This window comes from Entelurus aequoreus, linkage group LG08, assembly GCF_033978785.1.
Source record: "Entelurus aequoreus isolate RoL-2023_Sb linkage group LG08, RoL_Eaeq_v1.1, whole genome shotgun sequence".
Taxonomy (NCBI): domain Eukaryota; kingdom Metazoa; phylum Chordata; class Actinopteri; order Syngnathiformes; family Syngnathidae; genus Entelurus; species Entelurus aequoreus.
Window position 1 is genome coordinate 34,808,788 of NC_084738.1, and position 26,156 is coordinate 34,834,943.

At 38.3% G+C, this 26,156-nt stretch overlaps 1 protein-coding gene across 6 annotated transcripts in view; it reads left to right on the forward strand.

The window, feature by feature from the left end:
• Window positions 1–23,337, forward strand: part of LOC133655822 (myosin-16) — a 143,731-nt gene extending 120,394 nt beyond the window's left edge. For all 6 annotated transcript variants that reach the window (XM_062056364.1, XM_062056367.1, XM_062056366.1 and 3 more), the window contains 9 exons: window positions 3,505–3,641; window positions 4,868–4,971; window positions 5,533–5,725; window positions 5,808–6,011; window positions 7,916–8,041; window positions 9,118–9,288; window positions 14,603–14,803; window positions 14,892–15,038; window positions 22,786–23,337. In XM_062056364.1, coding sequence (XP_061912348.1) covers window positions 3,505–3,641; window positions 4,868–4,971; window positions 5,533–5,725; window positions 5,808–6,011; window positions 7,916–8,041; window positions 9,118–9,288; window positions 14,603–14,803; window positions 14,892–15,038; window positions 22,786–22,938 — 1,436 coding nt within the window. In that variant the 3' untranslated portion in view covers window positions 22,939–23,337. The remainder of the gene's footprint in view (window positions 1–3,504; window positions 3,642–4,867; window positions 4,972–5,532; window positions 5,726–5,807; window positions 6,012–7,915; window positions 8,042–9,117; window positions 9,289–14,602; window positions 14,804–14,891; window positions 15,039–22,785) is intronic.
• The last annotated feature ends 2,819 nt before the right edge of the window (window positions 23,338–26,156 follow it).

Here is a 26,156-nt window from a genome sequence, read left to right on the forward strand (position 1 = left end):
AGTCATTCACAGACAAGGATGGGGTGAGGATCACCACTTTGTGAACAAATGCGTGAGCAAATTGTTGAACTGTTTAAGAACAACATTTCTCAATGAGCTAAAGCAAGGATTTTAGGGATTTCACCATCTATGGTCCTTAATATCATCAAAAGGTTCAGAGAATCTGGGGAAATCACTGCACATAAACCGCAAGGCCAAAAACCGACATTGAATGGCTGTGACCTTCGATCCCTCAGGCGTTACTGCATCAAAACCCGACATCGGTGTGTAAAGAAAAATCACTGTCAGTAACTACAGTTCGTCGTTACATCTGTAAGTGCAAGTGAAAACTCTACTATGCAAAGCGAAAGCCATTTATCAACAACACCAGAAACGCTAGGCCCGAGCTCATCTAAAATGGACTGATGCAAAGTGGTAAAGTGTTCTGTGGTCTGACGAGTCCACATTTCAAATTGTTTTTTGGAAACTGTGGACGTCGTGTCCTCCAGACCAAAGAGGAAAAGAACCATCCGGATTGTTATAGGCGCAAAGTTCAAAAGCCAGCATCTGTGATGGTATGGGGGTGTATTAGTGCCCAAGACATGGGTAACTTGCACATCTGTGAAAGTGCCATTAATGCTTAAGGGTACATACAGGTTTTGGAGCAACATATGTTGCCATCCAAGCAACATCTTTTTCATGGACGCCCCTGCTATTTTATCAAGACAATGCCAAGCCACATTCTGCACGTGTTACAACAGCGTGGCTTCATAGTAAAAGAGTGCGGGTACTAGACTGGCCTGCCTGTAGTCCACACCTGTCTCCCATTGAAAATGTGTGGCATTATGAAGCGTCAAATATGACAACGGAGACCCCGGACTGAGGGCGGTATAGCTCGGTTGGTAGAGTGGCCGTGCCCGCAATTTGAGGGTTTCAGGTTCGATCCCCCGCGTCTGCCATCCTAGTCACTGCCGTTGTGTCACTTTACCCTCCTGCTCCTAGTGCCACCCACACTGGTTTTAAAATGTAACTTAAATATTGTGTTTCACTATGTAAAGCACTTTGAGTCACTAGAGAAAAGCGCTATATAAATATAATTCACTTCACTTCACTTCACTGTTGAACAACTGTACATCAAGCAAGAATGGTAAGGAATTCCACCTGAAAGGCTTAAAAAATTGGTCTCCTCAGTTCCCAAAGGTTTACTGAGTGTTGTTAAAAGGAAAGGCCATGTAACACAGTGGTAAAATCGCCCCTGTGCCAATTTTTTTGCCATGTGTTGTTGCGATTAAATAATCATTAAGTTAATGACTATTTGCAAAAAAAAATTCAGTTTCTCAGTTCGAACATTAAGTATCTTGTCTTTGCAGTCTATTCAATTGAATATAAGTTGAAAATGATTTGCAAATCATTGTATTCTGTTTTTATCTACAGTTCACACAAGATGCCAACTTCACTGGTTTTGGGTTTTTTAGAAAAAAAAATGCATCTGGGGGCTTGTGTGTGTCTAATAAAATCAATATTACAATATTACCTAACAAATCTAAATATTAATTTATGAATGTTGCTGCTCTTTTACTTCTCAGACCACTTCCTCAATCGACATATTTTACAATTAAGTAAAATACAACAAAAAGGCAACAAATGTGGCGAAATAGCAACATCCACAATCTGATACAATACCACTTTTATGCAGAACTTTGTTGTAGAAATATGCGTTCACATCTGTCCCTGACACTCGCGTCATGTGCTGGCTTTTCTGTGAACAAACTTCGCCCACTCTGCTTCGTGTCTTGTCTGCCTGGAGCAGCTGCAACATCGTCCCTATGATTACGGTAATAACCCGTGTATCACTCAAAAGCGCAGATTCCAACCATTTGAATACTTTGAATAGTTTCACTTACGGTAATTCAAAACAATACTGTACGTGATATTGCCAGCTACAGTTTGTATGTTAAAGGTTTAAAAAAAATTATTTAGGGACGTCACGAGGTCCAAACTGAAGATCCTTCTGTCTTGTATTTTATCCTAGTATTCCAAATGTCTTTTTTGGTTGTTTTTGTTATTGTATCAATTCTATGGGAGAGGGACTAATAACCCTGCGGTCCCCTCTAAAGTTTCTCATTGTAATCCAATTGGGTTGAGTTTTTTCTTGCCCTGATGTGGGATCTGAGCCGAGGATGTCATTGTGGCTTGTGCAGCCCTTTGAGACACTTGTGGTTAAGGGCTATATAAATAAACTTTGATTGATTGATTGATTGATTGATTGATTGATTGATTGATTGATTGATTGATTGATTGATTGATTGATTGAAGCCTCTGGATATAGTAATGCTTTGAGGGCCAAACGTAAACGATTAAAATGGGAGCCAATAATAGTTTTTGCTTTTTTCAACACCACAAATGTAATAAATCCTCTGATTTACAACAATACTAGCAAATTCTTAATTAAATAAGCTTTTTTTTTTTTTTTTTAAAGTTGTTATTGTGGATACTTTAGTTAATTGTAATAAAACATACATTTTCAGCTCTATAATTTTTTGTCAAAGTGTCGGATCGGGACTTTAAATCGGGTCTGATGTTGATCGGGAGTCGGGATATCCCTGATTGATATCATGTGTAGTGCCTGCTGTGTTAGAAATGTTGTCGTATTAAAATGCAGTAATGTATTCAAGTTAAATGTCTTACTTTTGATGAACGTCACTCGAAGTGTTACACATTACACAGACAGTTACACTATTCACAAAACGTTTGGGATATCCAGCTTTCTACTGACATTTTTGGATGATCCTAAAAAACACTATAACCTTTATGTGACCTTGTCTAAATGTTTGAATTCACATGTCCCAACTATTCATTGTTTCGGTTCTTTTTGTACAACTTGCTGTTCTCCAACAAGAAACGGAAATAATCTCAAGATTGTTCAAAATGTTCACAGAAAAGCATAATGTAAGCATTTTTCTTACATTGACTCTGTATCGCTGTTGCAACCTGTATACTGTAATAGTGTACTCTAAGCTCCTGAGCCACTTCCCTCCTGTTTCATATTGGTCTCATCATGTCAAAATCATTTTGCAATGCAGTCTGCTGAAAATGATGGAAAGTGCCACTCTAAATAGCAACCGACACTGTGGTCAAAGTCTGAATTGCCACAAAAAACATTTCAAAATATTTGTCACGTTTCAAGTGTCAGGTAAACCGCGACAAATTAATTGGTCAATTTAACGTTGACACACTGGTTTTGAATTCAAAGCAAGTTGTGCAACAAGTGCTGAAATATTATTAGTCATGCACATTCATAAGTTTAGAGGTTATAGTACATTTCAGCTTCATCATGAAATTGCACCTGCCATTTAATATCCTTAACTTTTGTGAGTCGTCTATATTATAAGCCTAATGACAGTAGCTAAAATATATCTTATTTTGGAAGTACCTTACCTAACACTGGACACCACTAAACTACACTGTCTTACTACAGAAAAGCATAACTTACTTAATGACTTACTTTTTTTTTTTTTTTTACAGAAGAGATTATCGACCTCACAGACCAGCTCTCAGATGGAGGCAAGAATGTCCACGAACTGCAGAAAGCAAAGAAGAAGATCGAAATGGAAAAAGAGGAGTTGCAAGCTTCATTGGAGGAGTCAGAAGCAGCTTTAGAGGTACGGTCATACAGCAAGTGCAGAATGATGACTTAAACTTTTCTTACTTATTGGTAAGAACATTTGAAATCAAACCATAGAGGCATTGCAGAGATAACAATCTTGCCTTCCTTCATACTTCGCCAAACGAGCTGTTCGGTATTTGCTCATTTTGTGACATTTTTGCTGTGTGTGACGTTAGCGGATTATCCATATACGGTTGAAATTTACCCAAAGTGCCTTGCGCGTGTTCACCAGTGTAGTCCGTGCTGTAGTCAATAAGCTAAACGTTTTTTGCTACCCTCTTGTTCTGGAGCAGACTGGCTCATATATGCACATGCATCCTCCACTGTTGCCATTTCTAATACAAAGTAGCGTATAGTTCAAACTTATAGCTGTTAGTAGACTCGCTATGGAAGCGCTAAAAACTACAACATGGATGATAGGGATAAGAAGCAGTCTAAGTGGAGCCATGTAAATAAGACCGCCCACAAAACGACGCATTCTGAAGAAACAGCCATAAAGCAGCTTGAAGATGTATGGAGGTTCACTTGTGTCGTTATTACAAAAGCTTTATGTAATATATGTAACTGAGTTTTTTGCATTTGAATTTTGTGAACAAAATGTTTTTTTACATCAAATTATGCTGACAGTTTGATAAAAAACCAAAAAACAGTCTATTAATATTCAGTGTATAAAAATTCAGTGTTTAAAAATTCAGTGTATAAATATTCAGTGTAAAAAAATGCAGTGTATAAATATTCAGTGTAAAAAAATTCAGTGTATAAAAATTCAGTGTATAAATATTCAGTGTAAAAAAATCAGTGTATAAATATTCAGTGTAAAACAATTCAGTGTATAAAAATTATGTGCTGAAAAATTTGCTGCTTCAAAAAACAAGACTTACTTCCGGTAAATTAAAACTAAAACAGATTATCCTGTTTTAGAACCAGCCAATGAGGTGTCATAAATTGATGTAAAATATATCAGTTCACAAAATTCAAATGCAAAACATTCAGTTAAATACATTCAGTGTAATAAAGACACCAATTAACCTCCACTAAGATTGACTGTAAAACATAATCTCTGCAAAAGTTTGACCAAACCATTAAATGTTGTGTAGACCACAAGGAAGTGCTTTAAATGTAAAAAAAAATCTGAATTTGACCCCTTTAAAGGACACACCATTTTTAAATTGTTTCTTCAAATCACTTTACAGTAATGAGGTTGCATTGATCTGGGTTTAGGCAGAAGAAACAAAGCTGCTGAGGCTGCAGCTGGAGTTGTCTCAAGTTAAAGGAGATCTTGAGCGCAGACTTCAAGAGAAAGAAGAAGAGGCTGAAGCTGCTCGGTACCTCCTCTGTCTCAATGTCACTTTCCACATCTATCACACTAACTCTCTTTTGTCTTGTAAACTCTTCTGCTTTTAACATTGTCCTTTATTTCCCCTTCATGTATTCAAACGCAGAGGTAAGACCTGTCTCATTCCGCTTCTTCTTCCTTCAAAACCAGCTTGGCTGTGATTAAATACAACATTCGGTAACACTTTAGTATGGGGAACATATTGACAATTAATTAGTTGCCTATTAACATGCAAATGAGTAACATATTGGCTCTTAATTAGTCATTATTAAGTACTTATTAATGCCTTATTCTGCATGGCCTTATTATACAACCAGTAAGCCATTAACTAAGAGTCTTAGTTAGTCTTAACCCTAACCCTCTAACCCTAACCATAACCATAGCCCCAACCCTAACACCAACCCCAACCCTAAACCTATAACCCTAACCCCAACCCTAACCTGTTAATAAGCAACTAATTAATGGTGAACATGTTCCCCATACTAAAGTGTTACACAACATTCATATGACCTCATTCTTCTCTTTGACCGTGTTCCTTCTTCTTTGTCAGAAAAAGCCATCAGAGGGCGTTGGAGACCCTACAGGCCACTTTGGATGTGGAGCTCAAAGGTCGAGCGGAGGGACTGAAGCTCAGGAAGAAACTGGAGGCTGATCTCGCCGAACTGGAGCTTCAAGTGGAACTACTTACCAAGAGCAACAATGAGTTCAGCAAGAGCAGCAAAAAGAGTCAGCAGCAGATCAAGGTTTGATGACAGCGTGATATTTTGTCCACTCCGTCAGTCTGCTGCTTAGAAGAGAGCACAGAACGACTCCTTTCTGCTTCAGGATATGCAGGCTCAGCTGGAGGAGGAGGTGAAGAGCCGCGAGGAGCGCAAGGAGGAGACGGCGGTCTTAGAGCGACGTTGCGCTCTGCTGGTCAGCAATAGCGAAGAGACTCGCTCTGCCCTGGAGAGCACAGAGAGGACTCGCAAAGCCTTGGAAGTGGAGCTACAGGATGCCAATGAAAAATGTAGTGACCTCAACAACCAGGTGACTTTTTTTCATTAGTTCAACCAAATGTTGTGTTTTTGCTGAACACAACTTCTAAAATCCATCTCCCGGTTTGATCTACTTAGATCCAAATACCACACGCTAAATAGCGTGTGCAAACTTTAACAGTGCGCGTGTACTATTAGTGTGTTTGTTTGGGATGATCTACTAAGACTCTGATCCAGGGATCCAGAAAAAAAAATGCCATTAGACACCAAAACTAATTCTTAATTAACCTCTTAAATCATCCAGCTGCTATAAAACTATAAAATGGCATTGTTGAGTAAACAATAAGTCTTTTTTAAATGTTTTATTTCTGACAGTTCAATTATGTTGACACATGCGTAGGATGGAGAGTTTCAAACGTGCAACATTTTGACGCAAAACAGCTGCCACATAACAGTTTCCGCTTTGATAAATCACATTGAGAGTGCTTAGTGATTACATTTACATTTCCTCCTCCAAGTATTGTAAGCCTGAAGAGTCGCTTATCTCTTGACTTTGGTGCTCTCTCAGCCAGTCAGTCAAACTAAAGTCCACAAACAAGTGTATGTCCATGAAAGACGAGGAAGGCATTTGGAGCTTCTTCGATTAGCTATCCTGTGGAGAAGTCTTGCCAAGCTGTTCCAGCTGGGAGACAAAATCCAGATTAGAATGTTTGTGTTCGAGGGCACGAAAACAATTTGAAACATTCCACTCTAATTGTCCATTTCTGGTCCTCAAATTGGCCATAACTTTGCCTTGCAGAGCAGACAGCTTCTCCAAGATGTTATCCAGGTTGTGATTTAGTTCAGAAACCACAAACATCTGAGTGCCAAAAGCTCTGCCCACCCTTCAATCATCATAATAACGGGACTTCTGCTGATTTGAGTAAGCGTTGCACTGATGTATGGACAAATTCGGCGGCAGTTTAAGGTACCCCAAAGCTGCCAGCATTTTACGAATTTGTTGATACACCTGGGCAATGCTTACTCAAATCAGCAGACGTCCCATTATCATGTTTCCGAATAGGTAGATGTCTTCAACATCCTCGACTAAAAGAATCCCCAGTTAAAAGTTAAAAAGTACCATATATATATATATATATATATATATATATATATATATATATATATATATATACACTTGCACATTTCAACATGTACAAAAAAAGATTATGGAAAAGGACAGATGATTCAATCCTACCCATAGCCGCCTTAGTGCATTGGCGATTGTGTACTCACAGCTGCATTGTTTATTCCCACTGCTCTGAGCTGGGCTCAAACCCAGGTTGCCGGTGTGAAATGCCAGCATCCTGACTACTGAGCTAAGAGCACAGGCTGTCCCCTGGACCACCAGCACTATTCTTTTTACACTCGCACAGACATTGTTGCTGTTCAAATCAATTTTTTTTTCAAACTGTTTTTGTTGGTGGGAGGGGTTTTAGGTTGGGGGGTTGTTGAGGTTTGATGTAGGGGTCCCCAAACCCCCTCTGCCTGATCCTACCCCTATTTCTCAGAGTCTTAGCATTTCTTGATATTCTGTTCACTTTCTGTGTTTAACCCGTTTCTATGCTCCAGTTGCCAGCAAAGGAAGAGGAAATAGAGTTAGAAGAAAGAGTATGAATCAAGTAATTACAGGACATTGACTATTGTTGACAACAATAAGATATTCAAGGTTCGACACAAATAAGAGCTAATGATAATCGGTGCAGTTATTGGCTTTTGAGAATAAATTTGTCTAGACAAAACAAAATGCATTAGCAATTTTATCTCCTATTTCTATCCTGTTTTGCGTAAAAAGTTTGCTATTTACTCTTGTTGATACGAACATCGCATCACTCATTCATCAATTAACTGAAAATAGATCACTCACAGATGGACGATAATGGGATCTATAGTGCTTCTCTTTTCCCTGAGTTTTAGTTCCAGTCGGCTCTGAGTGGAAAGAGGAAGCTGGAGGTGGATCTCCAAACTCTGCAGCAGGAGCATGAGGAGCTCCAAGCAGAGATGAGAGGATCCTTAGAAAAGGCCAAGAAGACCAGCTGTGAGGTAAAAGGCACACCACACAAACTGGAGGAAACCATACAGGGCTAAAGCTATCAACTGCTTGGATTCCGTCACATGGCTTCTTCCCGGAAGTGAAAACCAGTGGTGGTCAACCAAGCTAAGATGACTGTTGTGCAGCAAGCAGCGTGCAAACTATCGGAGTACAAAATAGGCTTAAATCTTCCTATACTTTATCAAAAAAAGATTTGTCTAGTGATATAAAGGATTGTACGTCGGTCGCGTTCCCAGACATATCGAACTATTGTGCTCCAGACATCATTCTAGACGACAAAACAGATGGAAACTTGGAAAAACATGGAGGTCTACATCTTCTTTGTGTGTGGCTGGGTCAAGAAAATTGTTATCAAGACTCTCCCAGATAAATATACATAGTGTTTGCTTGGGTAAGGTTGCATTTTAAAGATTTAACTTCGCGTCTGCAGCCATGTTTGTTGCTGTTGTTGCACGCACCGTTTATGGGTAGCTTGTTTTCCCCCGTCTTTATCAAAATATAACGATATATGTCAACATTGTGTATGTGCTGAAAGCTTCATTTATGATTGTTGCCTTTGGTAAAAGCTTAACTCTTTTAGGTTTTGCTCACCTTTGCTTTAATTTATTTAGACTTGCCAAGATGGCGGTTTTCGAAACACTTGTAGCAAAAACAAATTAAGAAATACAAATAATATCAAATACTTAAATGGGAAATAATAAATGTTAAAAGTATATGAAACAAACCTTTAACGAAATGATCACTGGAAACTTGTGCTTTCTTCGACTCCGCTTCCTTGGACTGGAGTGTGAGGTCCTTTTGTAAACTCTTCCGTCCTTTTTGATTACCTCTCCAGGACCTCTGAAGAAATGTTTATCTTTTTTGCGATTTGAACGATTCGTATGGCCGAAAACAACGCAAGTATCGGGCGTTTCTTCTTTGAGAAGGGCTAAATGGCGTCTCGTACTTAGTGAGAACAGAGCGAGTTGACCACCACACATTGACCACCACGCATATTTAACGGACAGGACGTGAGCCAGACGTGACGTCAGTAAAATCCAATCAATACACCCTTGAATGTGTGCAGTTGGCCAGAGTGGGGGAGGAGTTCCGCCTGGAGCAAGAGCACGTGCTCCATCTGGAAAGGGTAAAGAAAGGTCTGGAGGGCCAAGTGAAAGATATGAGCGGCAGACTGGATGAGGCCGAGCAGATGGCTCTGAAAGGTGGCAAGAAGATCATCCAGAAGTTGGAGGCGAAGGTAAATCAACCTGTATGTTTTAGCATCAGCTGATAAACCAATTGTTGATCTTTGGGTGTTAATCTTGGAGTCCAAGAGATTGTACCGTACACTACAAATATCTCAAGAGTTGCTCAAAACTCTTCAAGTATGTTGGCCTCTCTTCAGTAAACGTATTTTGATGACCATATCACATTTTGAGTCTATCACCCTCTGTGTCAAAGCAAGCCCTCGCCAAATTAAATACCGGTAATGCTCATTTAGGCTAGACACACACTGCAACTCATGCCTTTTTCAACAGTTTGAATTGACCTAAAGCACACGTGGCCCTCTACTTAACTTCATAGTGTAGTGTGATTGCGGTCCACTCACCCTGAGAGGTTAATAGTTAAACATATCACAGCAGTCTTGAATCCCACTCGACACTAACTAAAATAACATTGGGCAACATAAAAAGCCAATTTCCTTGAAGCAAGCTGACATTTTACCTGAGAAATTTAGCAGTGTCAAAATATATAATTTTTACAATCAATTTTACATTTATAATTACTTGGGGCCTACCACAGCACAGGGTCACTATTTACAGCTCACCAATACTCTACCTCCAGTGGCCACCAGGTAAATTAAGTTTGAGATTCCGGACCAACAGCTGTGATTTCAAATCCTTGGTAGCAGTCATGGCGCCTCTCGTTTAGTTGGCCATACTCTCTTTGTACACCACTCTGACTAGTGGTACACGTACCACCGTTTGAGAATCACTGGTCTAGACAAAGCTCCCCGGAGAAAATAATTTTTGCTCAATTCTTTGCAGTGAAGGATGTGTGACTCACTGTCTGGACACGTCAGCATGGAACAAAAAATGTCAGAATGATATTAGCTACAGCAACAGCGCAATAAACCATCCATGAAACTATCAAGTTAGGGTCTGGTGCACTGTGAAGTTTGCTGAAAATGAGCTTTACCAATTCTCGGTAGACTTTGGATAGGTCAACACTGATCAAGGCTAAGTTCTCACCACAAGGATGCTGAAGTGGGATGGCAATGGTTGTTGTGACTGCCAGTAAATATTATGAAGTTATTATATTATACCAGCAACACAACCCAGCTTTGAATAGCTTGAAATTGTAATCCACATTTATTTTTATTTTTTTAAAATGTTGCTTTTTGTTTCCTCCCATTCAATCAATTGTAAAAAATTGTTGTCATCAAAATACCATCGACCAATCAACGGTTAGCAGAAGAGTGCATGTTGTGTAAAACTGTCTGGCAGAACGATACTAAATTAAATCCAAATATAAGACTTGTTAGTGACAAGACAAACATGGTACATCTTTTATAGCAGGGGCCCTCAAACTATGGCCCGCGGGCCAGATATGGCCCGCCAGCGTCCAAAATCTGGCCCGCAGGAAGTCCCAAGTAAAAATGTTTTTTTATTATTTATTTATTTATTTATTTTTTACATTTTTTAATCTGTCCTTTCTAGCCCACCCATCAATCCATTTTCTACCACGTGTTACTCCGCTTGCATTTTCCCATCGATAACGTGACGTCATCACGTGCACAATCTTTTAGTCAATTAGTGAGGGAAAAAAATGACAAAATCGTAGGGGAAATGTAAAATAGACTCAGAGTGTAGAGTTTTTAAACCAGTGGACATATGCTTTTTTTTTGTTCAGTGTAAGGAAATTATATATATGTATATATAATGTGTGTGTGTGTGTGTGTGTGTGTGTGTGTGTGTGTGTGTGTGCATGTGTGTGTGCGTGTGTGTGTGTGTGTGTGTGTGTGTGTGTGTGTGTGTGTGTGTGTGTGTGTGTGTGTGTGTGTGTGTGTGTGTGTGTATATATAGCCTGGCCCCTGGCCAAATTTTTTTAACCCAATGCAGCCCCCGGGTCAAAAAGTCCTGGGACCCCTGTTTTATAGACTGCAGGGCAGTGTTAACTCATCCTAATATTTATTTCATATTGCCTTTCACTGTGGTTGTGTTGTCACGGAAATGTGTTCATTGTACTTTGCTGTGGCCTTCACAGTCTCATCTGGTGCAGGACAAAGAGTGTTCATTCATGGTCATTCATGTGATGAAGTCTTAAATTCCGGTTCCTCCGACAAAAAAGCAGACAGATTTAAAACCAGAACCTTCTTGCTGTATCATGCATAACTCGAAAAAATAGCAAAAAAAACAGATGTGCCTATTCACGTTAAAGTGTGCCAAGCTGGTAAAAAAAAAACACCCTCTGATGGAAGGACTTAGATTTTGTGGTGAAGCTGGAAAAGAGGAGGTTGCTGCAAAAACAGTTTAGACGGATCACTGTCCTTAAAAGTCCTTTGATGCAAAATGTACTTTTTAATGATATTTTAATAGTAACATGTGTCCCTGCAGCATGCTTTATGGCCTCCACACATGAGAAAAATCATCAAATCAAATCATCATCTCCCTTACTCGTTAGGTCCACCTTTAAAGGGGAAGTTTTTCCTGTTTTCTGACTTCTAAATGTTACAATGTTTGATACTCATGTTAAACAATGCCATAGCGTCAAATCATGAGGTCCATGTGTTAGGGCGTCAACTTGCTCATCATTTTGGATGCCACTAAATGCTGTGTCTTGCAGTCTTGTTTTAACATGTGGGGCATTGTGACATCACAGATTGACTGACGTCCTTATATGGGTATTTTAGTACATGTTGCAGAGTCAAGATTGCTGCCTGGAAGGAACTTCCTCGTTAAAATGCCCTCCCGCCTGCTCTGATGTCTATCTGTAAATCAAATAATTTGTGTTTATTTTTTAAATTTGTACACGCCATTTTACATGGGACTTTCCGCAGAGAAATTGGATTAGCCACTAGACTCCGACATAAAAGACGGCGCCATTACAATTTGGTTTGAGGAAACAATAAAGAAAGTAGGATAAAGTATTATTTTTATTTTAATCGTGGCACGCACACAATAACGCGGTGATAATAAATGCCGGCAAATGCACTTTTTTTTTATTCGGCATCGTGCTCGGTCGGTGCAAGGTGTACTAATGACCAGTGAATCTGTAAATTGTTTATGAAGTCCATTTAGGACCATGTCTTGAAAAAAGAAAATAACAGCGATGTTCGTCTTCATGATATATTTTTAACAGTGTACATTTTCACAAGATACATTCGGAAATGAGATTGAGATGGTCAGGGTGGGGTGGGAGGGTTTTGTTTGAAATCTAAACCAAACTCCCATGCACAAACCGTTTGCAGACTTTTGCAGAAAGCGAGTATTAAATATGGCGGTGGTGCAAAATTTACATCAAAGAACATCTAATACATTTAATCTAGACCACTAGTTCTCAAGCTTTTTTTTTTTTTTTTTTTTACCAAGTACCCCCTCAGCAAACACTTGGCTCTCCTAGTACCACCATAAAGACCAACATTAAAATACAGTAGCATAGTAGGCCTAATTATTCATTAAAAAAGGCAGCAGTTTAATCCAACAAGTACATTTAATATTGTTGGCCATTGTAACATTACACAGTATGAACAGTAACACTGTGTTTGCATATTTAATTAGGTGATTTTTTTGGTGCACCGCTAGAAGGCGCACACATACCACAGTTTGAGAATCGCTGATTTCGACCACAAATGTAGATTGGAATCATCATAGGTCATCTTTAAGTGGCACTCAAACGCTTGGTCTGTAAGTTTTGGCTATCCTTGGTTTTACCGGCTCTTAGCCATCTCCTGCTTGATGAGCCGACTATTCTACCTGTATTAAAAAAAAAAAAAAAAAAACAACTAAGCTTTAATACATACAGTATCTAAAATAAAGCCTGGAGACCTACCCCCAATTCCGTACCTGGTTTTACAGTTCTGGGGCGGAGCCACCCACACACACCTGCAGCCAATTTGCTACTGGCCTACTTGAGTCTCCCTGCCAGTCATCTCAGTGCCAGTTGGTTGTAGATATTTCACTCACTTTCAAGAACTTCTTCCACTCGTGAGGTGGTTTCCTGTGAAAGTCATTTTCTTTTGTGGCTCTCCTCACACTTACCTTTCCAGTGGTGTTGTCCTGGTAGAGTTGCTATTTTTTCCCCACTCCTTCTGAGTGCATCTTTTGTTCTCTCTTTTTTTTGAGTGCACTTTTCGTTAGTGATGGTCAGATGAAGCCTCATGAGGCATTGAACCACTTGAGCCCATTGGTTGGAGAATTTCTCCAGGCTTCAATGCATGCTTCGGCACAAGACACCACCTGCTGGTCAAATGTATATTTACAAAAAGCTGTATTTCAACAACAGAATTTGTGAAGCACTGAGATGTTGCGTCTGTCCTAGCTCTTGGAAATGACAGTGACTAACAATACATTTTTGACCGTTTTACTAGTTAAAATAATATAAGTATAATAACATGTTTTATATGTATTGTGTGTTTGTATTTTGCCAACATTGTAGAATCATATTATAGGGCAGGTTGTATAATGTTTTTCTGTCACCTTGAGCTAATGGCATAAAGAGTAAGATGACAATATAATGTCACTTGGACAGTGATGAACAGAACCGGGGAGATTCATTTCATTTTAATTTTTTGTTTTAGGTGATTTTTTTTTTTCTTAACAAAACCGATCCATCATGCAGCAATTGAATTGGCTGGTTGAAAAAGATTGAATACAGAATGCGTCACTTTATTAAACGTACTGTTTACAGTGATAAAAACTTTCAAGAACCGACGTTGCCGAGTATCGAACCCACGTCATGTGGCGTAAAATTCAAGTGCGCGAACCATAAATAACAAAGCGGTAGCCGGCTTGGAATAAGTTTGCCGTAATTTTTTGATTCTATTGGCATTTTAAAAAATTATTCAGATTCAGAACTCTGCATAATCTCTCAAAGCTTCCATTTTTAATGGAGCTTGGGTGGTTTATGAATTGTCGAATCTCCCGGCAACATCTAAACCGCGCCCCAAAGCGGTCACATGGTAACACCTGGCAGCGAGCCTTCACACGTCAACAGTTCAGGCTCCTCGCCTCCATGAAGCAAGCCTCGAAACCCCCCCTCCATTACTCGACACACGCTTCGAAGCCTCGGCACATTTTGTCCCATCACTACTTTTTGTTATTCAACATTGTCAATTTTGCTGGCCTGTTAAAATGTGACGGTTGATCAGCATAATTGTGCTTGGAGGATTGATCACGGACTGATTAGTTTGTTCGCCAATCAAACCTGGCATCTGAATCGTTCCATGATGTGCTACTGCTGTAGATCTTGGGTTTGTAATGTGATATATGGATTGGATAATGTACGGGACAGCAGGCAACTTCAGTTCCAGAAACTCCCAGATGAGCAGCAAAATGATGGGATGTGTTCAGGTGAAGGAGCTGGAACTCGAGCTGGAGTCGGAGCAGAAGCGACACGCTGAGACCGTGAAAACGCTGAGGAAGAACGAGCGGCGCCTCAAGGAGCTTTTATTCCAGTCTGAGGAGGACCAGAAAAACCAGCAGAGAATGCAGGAGCTGGTTGAGAGGCTGCAGAACAAGATGAAGGCCTACAAGAGACAAGTGGAGGATGCTGTAAGTGTCCTCTTCTTCTACTACTCTTCTTTGTTCTACTCAGTATCAGTACACCATGTTATGTCTTTGTTCCACGTGACTCATGCAGGAGGAGCAAGCGAACATGAACTTGGCCAAGTACAGGAAGACGGTCCACGAGTTGGATGACGCCGAAGAGAGAGCAGACATTGCTGAGTCAGCACTCACAAAGATAAGGACCAAGAACAGAGGAAGCTTCAGCAAAGGATATTCCTCCGTAAGTATTAAATAACGCCTTATTTTGTTCTGCACTCCATCACATGTGGAGCATGACTTCTTCTCGTGGCATTCTGTGATGTTTGTGGTTTAGAGCAGTGGTCCCCAGCCTTTTTGTAACTGCGGACCGGTCAACGCTTGAAAATATGTCCCACGGGGGGAGGGGGATGGTTTGTTTTTTTTCGGGGGTTTTTTGTCATAAAAAAATACAATCATGTGTGCTTACGGACTGTATCCCAGCAGACTGTATTGTTCACCTATCACTCGCTCTAAACAGTCCTGTTCAGAGCAGCCGGTCTATGAGGGATCTATTCTGCCTGACTCAAATGAGCCACTGCTTACCCCCAATGGCAGGGATATTCATTTCTGGAAAGCTAAGGACCGGGGGCCAAACTTCTCCCTCTACTGGTATTCTTATTTTGTACATCCCGGAGAACCAGTGTCCTCTACAGTAGACATTTGATTGTCTGTCCTTGTTGGCCCTACATTGAGTTTGAGTTTGAGTTTGAGTTTATTTCGAACATGCAAGCATACAACATGATACATCACAGTTTCCAGTTTCTCTTTTCAACATGTTCGAAAAGGAGTAGGAAGAAGCAGAGCTTATTTAATCCTACCCCTTTTCTTTTACATAACAGTTGCTAAACTTTTTTGTTCACTTCCTGTTCTCAATTTATTCACAATGTACTCCATAAGTAATCACAATAAAAATAAATAGATAAATAATAGTTGGTGAAGTAAGTTACATTTCATATGATGAGATAAGTAAGATTATTTTGAGAGTGAAAGAATGGATGAATTAAATAAATTCAGAATGTTTATCATGGTTCTTCTTCTTTGTACTTTGTAAACACTAAGTTTGAAGAGTTTCTTGAAGTGGATCATATTAGTACATTGTTTGATTGCTTTGCTTAATCCATTCCATAATTTAATTCCACATACTGATATACTGAAGGTCTTAAGTGTTGTACGTGCGTACAAATGTTTTAAATTACATTTTTCTCTAAGATTATATGTCTCCTCTTTTTTTGAGAAGAATTGTTGTATATTCTTGGGTAGCAGGTTATAGTTTGCTTTGTGCATAATTTTAGCTGTTTGCAAATTCACTATGTCGTGGAATTTCCGTATCTTTGATTCAATAAATAAAGGATTTGTATGTTCTCTATATCCAACATTATGTATTATTCTAACTGATCTTTTTTGTAACACCGTTACTGAATGAAGTGTACTTTTGTAGTTATTTCCCCATATTTCTACACAGTAACTCAGATATGGTAACACTAGTGAGCAGTAGAGAATATGAAGTGATTTTTTGTCTAGAACATGTTTTGCTTTATTCATTATTGACGTGTTTCTTGCTACTTTATGTTGTATATTTTTTACGTGAGATTTCCAGTTCAATTTATCATCAATCATTATACCTAGAAATTTAGTTTCATTTACTCTTTCAATTTCTTTTCCGTCTATTTGTATTTGTGTTTGACTTTCTCTTCTACTGTTACCAAATAGCATTATTTTAGTTTTACTGAGATTCAACGATAGTCTGTTTATGTCAAACCATCTTTTTAGTTTGTTAATTTCTTCTGTTATTATTTGTATTGACTCCTGTGTGTTCTCTCCTGAACAAAACGCTGTTGTATCATCCGCAAATAATACTAACTTTAAATCTTTTGTAACTTTACAAATGTCATTTATATAGAGAATGAATAATTTAGGTCCTAGTATTGATCCCTGAGGTACTCCATAGGATATATTTAGCGTTGTAGACGTGTGTTCGCCTAGCTTCACGTATTGTTTCCTGTTCGTTAGATAACTTCTTATCCAGTTTAAGACTAACCCTCTGATGCCATATCGTTCTAGTTTTTTGATTAAAATATTGTGATTAATTGTGTCAAACGCTTTAGTTAGATCCATAAAAACTGCTGCTGCACATTTTTTACTATCTATTGCATTGGTAATTTCTTCTGTAATTTCAATTAAAGCCATTGAAGTTGAAACATTAGCTCTGTATCCATATTGGTTCTCTTCGAGTATTCTATTTTTATTTATGAAACTCTCTAATCTGTTATTGAACAGTTTTTCAATGATTTTAGAAAATTGTGGAAGTAAAGAAACAGGTCTATAATTTGTAAATTGATGTTTGTCTCCAGTCTTATAAATTGGTGCAACTTTAGCTATTTTCATTTTGTTTGGAAAAGTACCTGTTTGAAATGATAGGTTACTAATATACATTAATGGTCCTGAGATCTCTTCTATAACCTTTTTTATCGTTTCCATATCAATTCCGTTACAATCAGTTGAAGTCTTAGATTTACATTTTTTCACAATTGTAACTATTTCCTCCTGTGTCACATTACTGAGGAACATGGAGTTGGGATTTTGCTCTATGGTATCATTATAGTCCTCGATTGAAACTGGGTCTGGAATCCTTTCTTCCAATTTTGGTCCAATATTTACAAAATAATTATTGAAGCTTTCAACTACTTCCTTTATGTTGTCATTTTTTTTTATTTCCGTCTAAGAAGTATTGGGGGTAGTCCCTCTTTGTGCCATTTTTGATAATGCTATTAAGGATGCCCCATGTTGCTCTCATGTTATTTTTGTTCCTATCCAATAATTCACTGTAATATTCTTTTCTACATAATCGTATTATGTCTGTTAACTTGTTTTTATACTTTTTGTACTTAATTTCTGCCTCTGTAGTTTTTTGTGCTATAAATTACCTATATAGTGTATTCTTCTTCTTACAAGCATTTTTTAATCCTTTTGTCATCCATGGTTGATTATTCTTTCTCTGCTTGTTACTGAGTTGTATCCATGGACAATGTTTGTCATAAAGTATTTTGAACTTGTATAAGAAATGTTCATATGCTTCATCAACCTCTTTTTCATTGTACACATTGTCCCAATCTTGCTTTTGTAGCTCAATTTTGAAGGCAGTCATCCTCTTCTCTGTGCATAGTCTTCGAAATGTCCTTTTGTCTTCCATGTTCTTCTTGTAGTTTCCATCATATATTGTAAAAACTGGCAGATGATCACTAACGTCGGTTATAAGTAGACCGCTTGTAGTGTTATTATCAAAATCATTGGTAAAAATATTATCAATAAGCGTGGCACAGTGTGCTGTGATTCTGCTTGGCTTTGTGATTTTAGGATATAGACTGATGCTGTACATTGTATCAATGAAGTCATCAATAGACTTTTGCTTGTTGGGGTTCAATAAGTCAATATTAAAGTCACCACATAAGAACATTATTCTTTGACCATTGTCCATGTAAGTTGCCTTGATCCATTCTTCAAATGTTTCTATACTTGACTTAGGTGATCTATATATACAACTAATGAAAATGTTTTTGCTTTTTTCCTGACACATTTCAATGGTTATACATTCTAAGATATTATCCATAGCAAATGACATGTTTTTTTACCACTTTGTAGTTCAGGTTCTTCATCACGTACACAGCTACTCCTCCATTTTTGTTGGTTCTGTTGATGTAGTTAAGTTCATATCCTTCCAGATCAAAATCTATTCCTTTTTTATCATCAATCCATGTTTCTGTGACAGCAATCACTTTGAAGGGTTCGTTGATGTGTTCCAAAAAGTTCTTAATGTTGTTGTAATTTGCATACAAGCTTCTGCTATTAAAATGAATAATTGACAATTTGTTATCACATTCAATGTTGCTATTATATTGATCATCTGTATAATAAAAACAATTATTACTGATGTGGGAGAAAAAATTTGTATCTGGATCTATATCATTTTCCAAATCCTGGTTTTTGTGATCTTTGTTGCAGACATTTTTTAGTTCCATATTTTCTTGTTCAACAATCTTTGATGTTGTTTCAATAATCTCTATAAGTGTAGGTGGATGCAATCCTGAATGTAGGTCTTCTTGTTTAGTCGTCCCTTGGAACATAGTAGTGTCGATGCTGGGTGTTTGTTTTCTGTCAGAGTCCATTATCATCGTTGTTGTGGAAGCTGTTTCAACTTTAAAAATTGTCCAGGTCCTTGATGTCATGGACAACAATAACTCTTGCTTCTGGACCTCCATTCAGCTTGATGTAGATTTTACAGTTGGCACTCCAAGTTCCCTGGATTTTTCCCTCCTTTCTCAAGTCGCGTGCTTTCTTGGCGATTCCAGCATTACGTTTTGTGAGATGCTCATTCATGTACACATTTGTTCCCTTCAGCTTCTTTCCCTGTCTCAGCAGTGCCATTTTAGATTTTCTGTTTACGAGTTTCACGAGCACGACTGGAGTGGCGTTGTTGTTTCTTCCGTTCAGTGGGATGCATGTTTCGATGGTATTAATGTCAATTTCAATTTCCTTTGATTGCAGAAAGTTGACCACTTGCTGTTCTGATGAGACCATATCCATTTCATCAGGTTCACCTTCATTATTCACAGCTTTCGCATAGGATCTTGGTATAATTCGGTGCCCTGTCACGATGATATCATTCATTCGTTTGTCCTGATCCATTTCATCTATGATATTCCTCAGCATGTTGTTGTCTTCTTGAAGGATCTTCATTTGTTTGCTCATTTCAGTGGCTTCATTATTTCTGGTGTTGTTCTGAAATGCAGATTTTCTATATTTTGCTGCAGACTTTTCACATCTTGTAGGTGTTCTGCTGTTACTTTTCTCAGATATTCTTTCATTTCTTCTTTCATTTCTTTCATTTCTTCTTTCATTTCTTTCATTTCTTCTTTCATTTCTTTCATTTCTTCTTTCATTTCTTTCATTTCTTCTTTCATTTCTTTCATTTCTTCTTTCATTTCGTTAAGTTTTTGTAGTATCGCTTCTTGATTCCCATCATGTCCTGTGTCCAACCTCAAATCTTGTTCCCAGTTGTGTTCTGTATCAGCTGACCCCGAACGTTTCGGGATTTCAATCTTTCCTTTACCTTTTCGCATCGCGGCAGTCGCTGACGTCAGAGCCTCTAACGGCAGTTGCTTCTTTGGCGACTTGCGGCACTTTAACTTGTTTTTTACAACAATTTCGTATCTTGCGCCGTTCAGGGATCAATTTGAGGTGTCAGCCTTTCAACTTATATCACTCTGCGACGTCGGGATCACTTTAAAACAGCTGTAAACTCTCCGTAGCTTTTGTTTGCTAGGCAACCGCTTTGAACTGTGGCAAGGCGCCTTTTGCTTGAGGCTAACGGCTCTTCCACTCGCCTTATTTCAGCGTATCAGTGCCTCTCTACTGTCCAAAATCAGATCGAAGATGCCAGGTGACTCTCCTGTGGCTGTGATCGCGAATCAGTGGTCAAAATCTTCAGATTTAACAAAAAACTCCGGTAGCAGAAGCGGAGCCTTTTTCTTTTGCGTCCTTTCTCATTGACAGGAAGTGACGTTTTTTTGACATTGAGGTGGCGACTTGTCCAGGGTGTACGCAGCCTAAAATGGAACTTTGAGCAACCTAATGACAGACGCTGAACACATGACCACTGGCTGTATCTGACGTAAACAAGCTACAGCAACACCTTAGTTACATAAATCACATTATGAAAGAAAAGGTGTAGCTGCCAAAATAGAGAGGACTTAAAGGGCGCCTTGAGGAACACCTCATTTATGTAAATCAAGAGTTTTATGTTGGCTAGTAAGGTTAAAAGTCAATGCAAGGATCTGCCAATGTGTTGACAGCGGTCCAAGTCCCTCCGTACAACAAGAACACTCTTGTGTTTTTAGTCATTTGCTGCAAAAATGTTTGTCTCCCAAGTTTTAAACTGAATTCCCAGGCTGAATTTGGTACCCGGGCCCCCAGTTGAAAAGCCCTGCTATATAGCATTACAGCTTTGTGCTACCATTGTGACTACCGAACGTACATTCTGAGGAAACACAAGTGTGGAAGACATTACAGCAGAAAAGTATTTGTTTGAAACATACTGTAGTTGTTCTGCCCAAGAGAAGACTTTCAAATAAATGAGAGAATCCTGACTTTAATAGGATGTTATTGAATGACACTCCAGGTAGTTCGCTATTCTGTAGCTTTGCCACAAAGAACCTATCTTTTACAACCAGTCTTATTCCCAGTACAGCCTTATAATGTCCAAGGTTGATAAAGCAGTCAGACCTAAAGTGCTTGGGATATACGATAAATCTTTATCCAATGGAAGCTAGGACATTTCCATCACAAATACATACAGAAAACGGAGAACGGACGCATTTTGGCTTAAAAACTAATGATAAAGGTGAAGTTATAACACTGAAACGCCCTCAGGAAGAGGTGCTTTAAGACATAGCTAGCTAGCTAGCGGCTAACGTCTATCCGCCGTCGGCAGCGTTTTAGCTACTTCTAAATCACTAATCCTGGTCTCCATGGCAACAAATAAAGTACGTTTCTAACAAGTATCATCCCTGCAGGACGAGGAATAGCTAAACATGCTTCACTACACACCGTAGCTCACCGGCATCAAAATTTAAACAAACGCGATACTACTATGATTACGTCAATATTTTTTGGCATCACAACATCTTCTTTCGTTTTTTTAAACTGTATATTATGTTTAAAAACTCAGGAAATATGTCCCTGGACACATGAGGACTTTGAATATGACCAATGTATGATCCTGTAACGACTTGGTATTGGATTAATACCCAAATTTGTGGTATCATCCAAAACTAATGTAAAGTATCCAACAACAGAAGAATAAGTGATTATTACATTTTAACAGAAGTGTAGACAGAACATGTTAAAAGAGAAAGTAAGCAGATATTAACAGTAAATGAACAAGTAGATTAATAATAATTTTCCACCACTTGTCCTTAATAATGTTGACAAAATAATAGAATGATAAATGACACAATATGTTACTGCATACGTCAGCAGACTTGTTTGTTTACTTACTAATAAAAGACAAGTTGTCTTGTATGTTCACTATTTTATTTAAGGACAAACTTGCAATAAGAAACATATGTTTAATGTACCCTAAGATTTTTTGTTAAAATAAAGCCAATAATGCAATTTTTTTGTGATCCCCTTTATTTCGAAAAATACCGAAATAATTTTAGTACCGGTACCAAACTATTGGTATCGTTACAACACTAAAATATATATATATATATATATATATATATATATATATATATATATATATATATATATATATATACACACATATATATATATATATATATACACACATATATATATATACAGTATATACATACACACACACACACACACACACACACACACACACACACACACACACACACACACACACACACACACACACACACACACATGTATATATATATATACACACATATGTGTATATATAATATATATATATATATACACACACATATATGTATTAATATATATATATATACATATATATATATATATATATATATATATATATATATATATATATACACACACACACACATATATGTATGTATATATATATATATAAACATTCTTTACAAAATATGCAATTTTTTTTAAAATTAGCAGTACTTAATCTCATAGTCTTACATAGAATGACCAGCTTCATAAACCCGTTGGAATGTATTTATATTGATCCTTGTTACATATTTGACTATACTTGTGCATTGTACTGTGTATTGTTTTGAAATTATTACTAGCATTATTTCACAGGCATGGTAGTGTACATTTGTGTTTTGTTTTTTAAGGGTTTATAACATGTTTACTCCAACTAATAACTCAACATTTTAAGAAAATGTATTGGATTAAAGATTCCGTTTTTACAAATGAATGTAATATTTGTCGTGCAGGGTTACAGCACACCGTACCCTGGCATGGCGCGGTCACCCAGCTCCGTGGGCTCGGAGGGTCGCGGAGAGAAGATCCTCAACGATGACAATGAGTCGGTTAGCTCCCTCATCCCGACTTATCTCAACTCTCTCAAGAAGCTGATGATTGACTAGATCCAGCCCAGGTTGTCTGACACCATTTACAGCATGAAGTACTCAAACCTATCAAGCATGAAGAGACTTCGAGGGACTGACGTGTTTCTACTTCACATCTTAACAAAATTAGCGCTTTCTTCCAGCCGTAGTGTAAAAAAAAAATCACACTTTTATTAAGACTTTATCTAACACAATTGCTATCACATCTATTGAATGTTTAAACAGACTGAGTGTAGTCAGACCATATTTCTTCAGATAGCAGTCTACACTTTAATTAACTGCAGGATGTGTCGTCCTTTCAATTAGATTAATAAACACCTGGTGCTCTCTAAATGCACCCGGAAAGTATTCACAGGGCTTCACTTTTTCCAATTTTTTTTATGTTACAGCCTTGTTTCAAGATGGCATACATGTATTATTGTCCTCAAAATTCTACACACAATACCCCATAATGACAACGCGACATATTCTTAGTTTTATTTGTAAATTTATGAAAAGTAAAAAACTAAATGTACATAAGTATCCACAGCCTTCGCTCAATACATGTTGATGCACCTTTGGCAGCAATTACAGCCTCAAGTATTTTTGAATACGATGCCATAAGTTTGGCACACCTATCTTTGGGTCATTTGGACCATTCCTCTTTGCAGCACTTCTCAAGCTCCCATCAGGTTGGATGGGAAGCGTCGGTTTTCATCAAGGATGTCTCTGTACATTCCTGCATTCATCTTTCCCTCTATCTTATCTGGTCTCCCAGTTCCTAGTTGCTGAAAACCATCCCCACAGCATAATGCTGCCACCAGCATGCTTCACTGTAGGGATGGTATTGGCCTGCTGATGAGGGGTGCCTAGCTTCCTCCAAACATGACGCCTGGCATTCACGCCAAAGACTTCAATCTTTGTCTCATCAGACCAGAGAGTTTTGTTTCTCCTGGTCTGAGAGTCTTTCAGGTGCATTTTGGCAAACGTTTGACTAAGAAATGGCTTCAGTCTGGCCACTAGACCAAACAGGCCTGATTGGTGGATATCTGCAGATATGGTTGTCCTTCTGGAAGGTTCTCCTCTCTCTACAGAGGGATGCTGTAGCTCTGACAGAGTGACCATCGGGTTCTTGGTCACCTCCCCGACTAGACTAAGATGAGTGCAGCAATGTACAGAGACATCCCGAATGAAAACCAACGCTTCTCATCCAACCTGATGGAGCTTGAGAGGTTCTGCAAAGAGGAATAAGAGAAACTGCCCAAAGATAGGTGTGCCAAGCTTGTGGCATCGTATTCAAAAAGACTTGAGGCTGTAATGTCTGCCAAAGGTGCATCAAAAAAGTATTGAGCAAAGGCTGTGGATACTTATGTACATGTGATTTTTTTATAATACATTTGCAAAATAAAAATCAATTCATATTATCAAAATCGGGCATTGTGTGTAGAATTTTGAGGACAATAATACATGCATGCCATTTTGAAATAGGGCTGTAACATAAGAAAATGTGGAAAAGTGAAGAGCTGTGAATACTTTGCGGCTGCACAGTAAATGACCTCTGACTACTACATGGCGATGAAAGGTGGCACTTCACAACAACTATGAGCTATGTTGTTTATTACTGACATGATTCTACAATCAGTCATTTCAATAGTGTAATAACATGTTACTACTGACTGGGTTGTGTAGCCAAGACCAACATGATCTTATTTTAGTTGGAGGGCTCAAAAACATGCGTAGGCCTACGTGCCCATCTTGGTGCAACGTGATGATTTTGGACTGAAAAGTTATTATTCTGCATGGCCATTTGTTGAAATGTCACATATTTTTTGACTAAATATATTAATACCAGTAGAATTACAATGAGATTCAAACTCCAGCGTTTTTTTGCCCAATGTGAATTTTTGACTGAGAAGAATCTGATTCGAAAGTTTGAACAGTTGCCACCAAGCGTGTTATTTAGGTCAACATATTTTAAACAATGTTTCTGTCTAACTTTTTACACATATTCCTCGTTACTGCCTTTAATTGTACAAAAGGTTGACTAAACCATTTTATTGTTGAACTCGAACATATTTTTTTTTTGGAAATAAAACTTACAGGATTTCTTTTGGCTTTTAATTCCGTTACTGGACTTTACACTTATACAACCCCCCCCCCCCCCCCCCCCCCAAAAAAAAATTAAAAACACATTTCTAAGCCTCTCTCTTTTCACAAAGTACAAACCCCGTTTCCATATGAGTTGGGAAATTGTGTTAGATGTAAATATAAACGGAATACAATGATTTGCAAATCATTTTCAACCCATATTCAGTTGAATATGCTACAAAGACAACATATTTGATGTTCAAACTGATAAACATTTTTTTTTTGCAAATAATCATTAACTTTAGAATTTGATGCCAGCAACACGTGACAAAGAAGTTGGGAAAGGTGGCAATAAATACTGATAACGTTGAGGAATGCTCATCAAACACTTATTTGGAACATCCCACAGGTGTGCAGGCTAATTGGGAACAGGTGGGTGCCATGATTGGGTTTAAAAACAGCTTCCCAAAAAATGCTCAGTCTTTCACAAGAAAGAATGGGGGGAGGTACACCCCTTTGTCCACAACTGCGTGAGCAAATAGTCAAACAGTTTAAGAACAACGTTTCTCAAAGTGCAATTGCAAGAAATTTAGGGATTTCAACATCTACGGTCCGTAATATCATCAAAAGGTTCAGAGAATCTGGAGAAATCACTCCACGTAAGCGGCATGGCCGGAAACCAACATTGAATGACCGTGATCTTCGATCCCTCAGACGGCACTGTATCAAAAACCAACATCAATCTCTAAAGGATATCACCACATGGGCTCAGGAACACTTCAGAAAACCACTGTCACTAAATACAGTTCGTCGCTACATCTGTAAGTGCAAGTTAAAGCTCTACTATGCAAAGCGAAAGCCATTTTTTAACAACACCCAGAAACGCCGTCGGCTTCTCTGGGCCCGAGATCATCTAAGATGGACTGATGCAAAGTGGAAAAGTCTTCTGTGGTCTGACGAGTCCACATTTCAAATTGTTTTTCGAAAAATTCGACATCGTGTCATTCGGACCAAAGGGGAAGCGAACCATCCAGACTGTTATCAACGCAAAGTTGAAAAGCCAGCATCTGTGATGGTATGGGGGTGTATTAGTGCCCAAGGCATGAGTAACTTACACATCTGTGATGGCACCATTAATGCTGAAAGGTACATACAGGTTTTGGAACAAC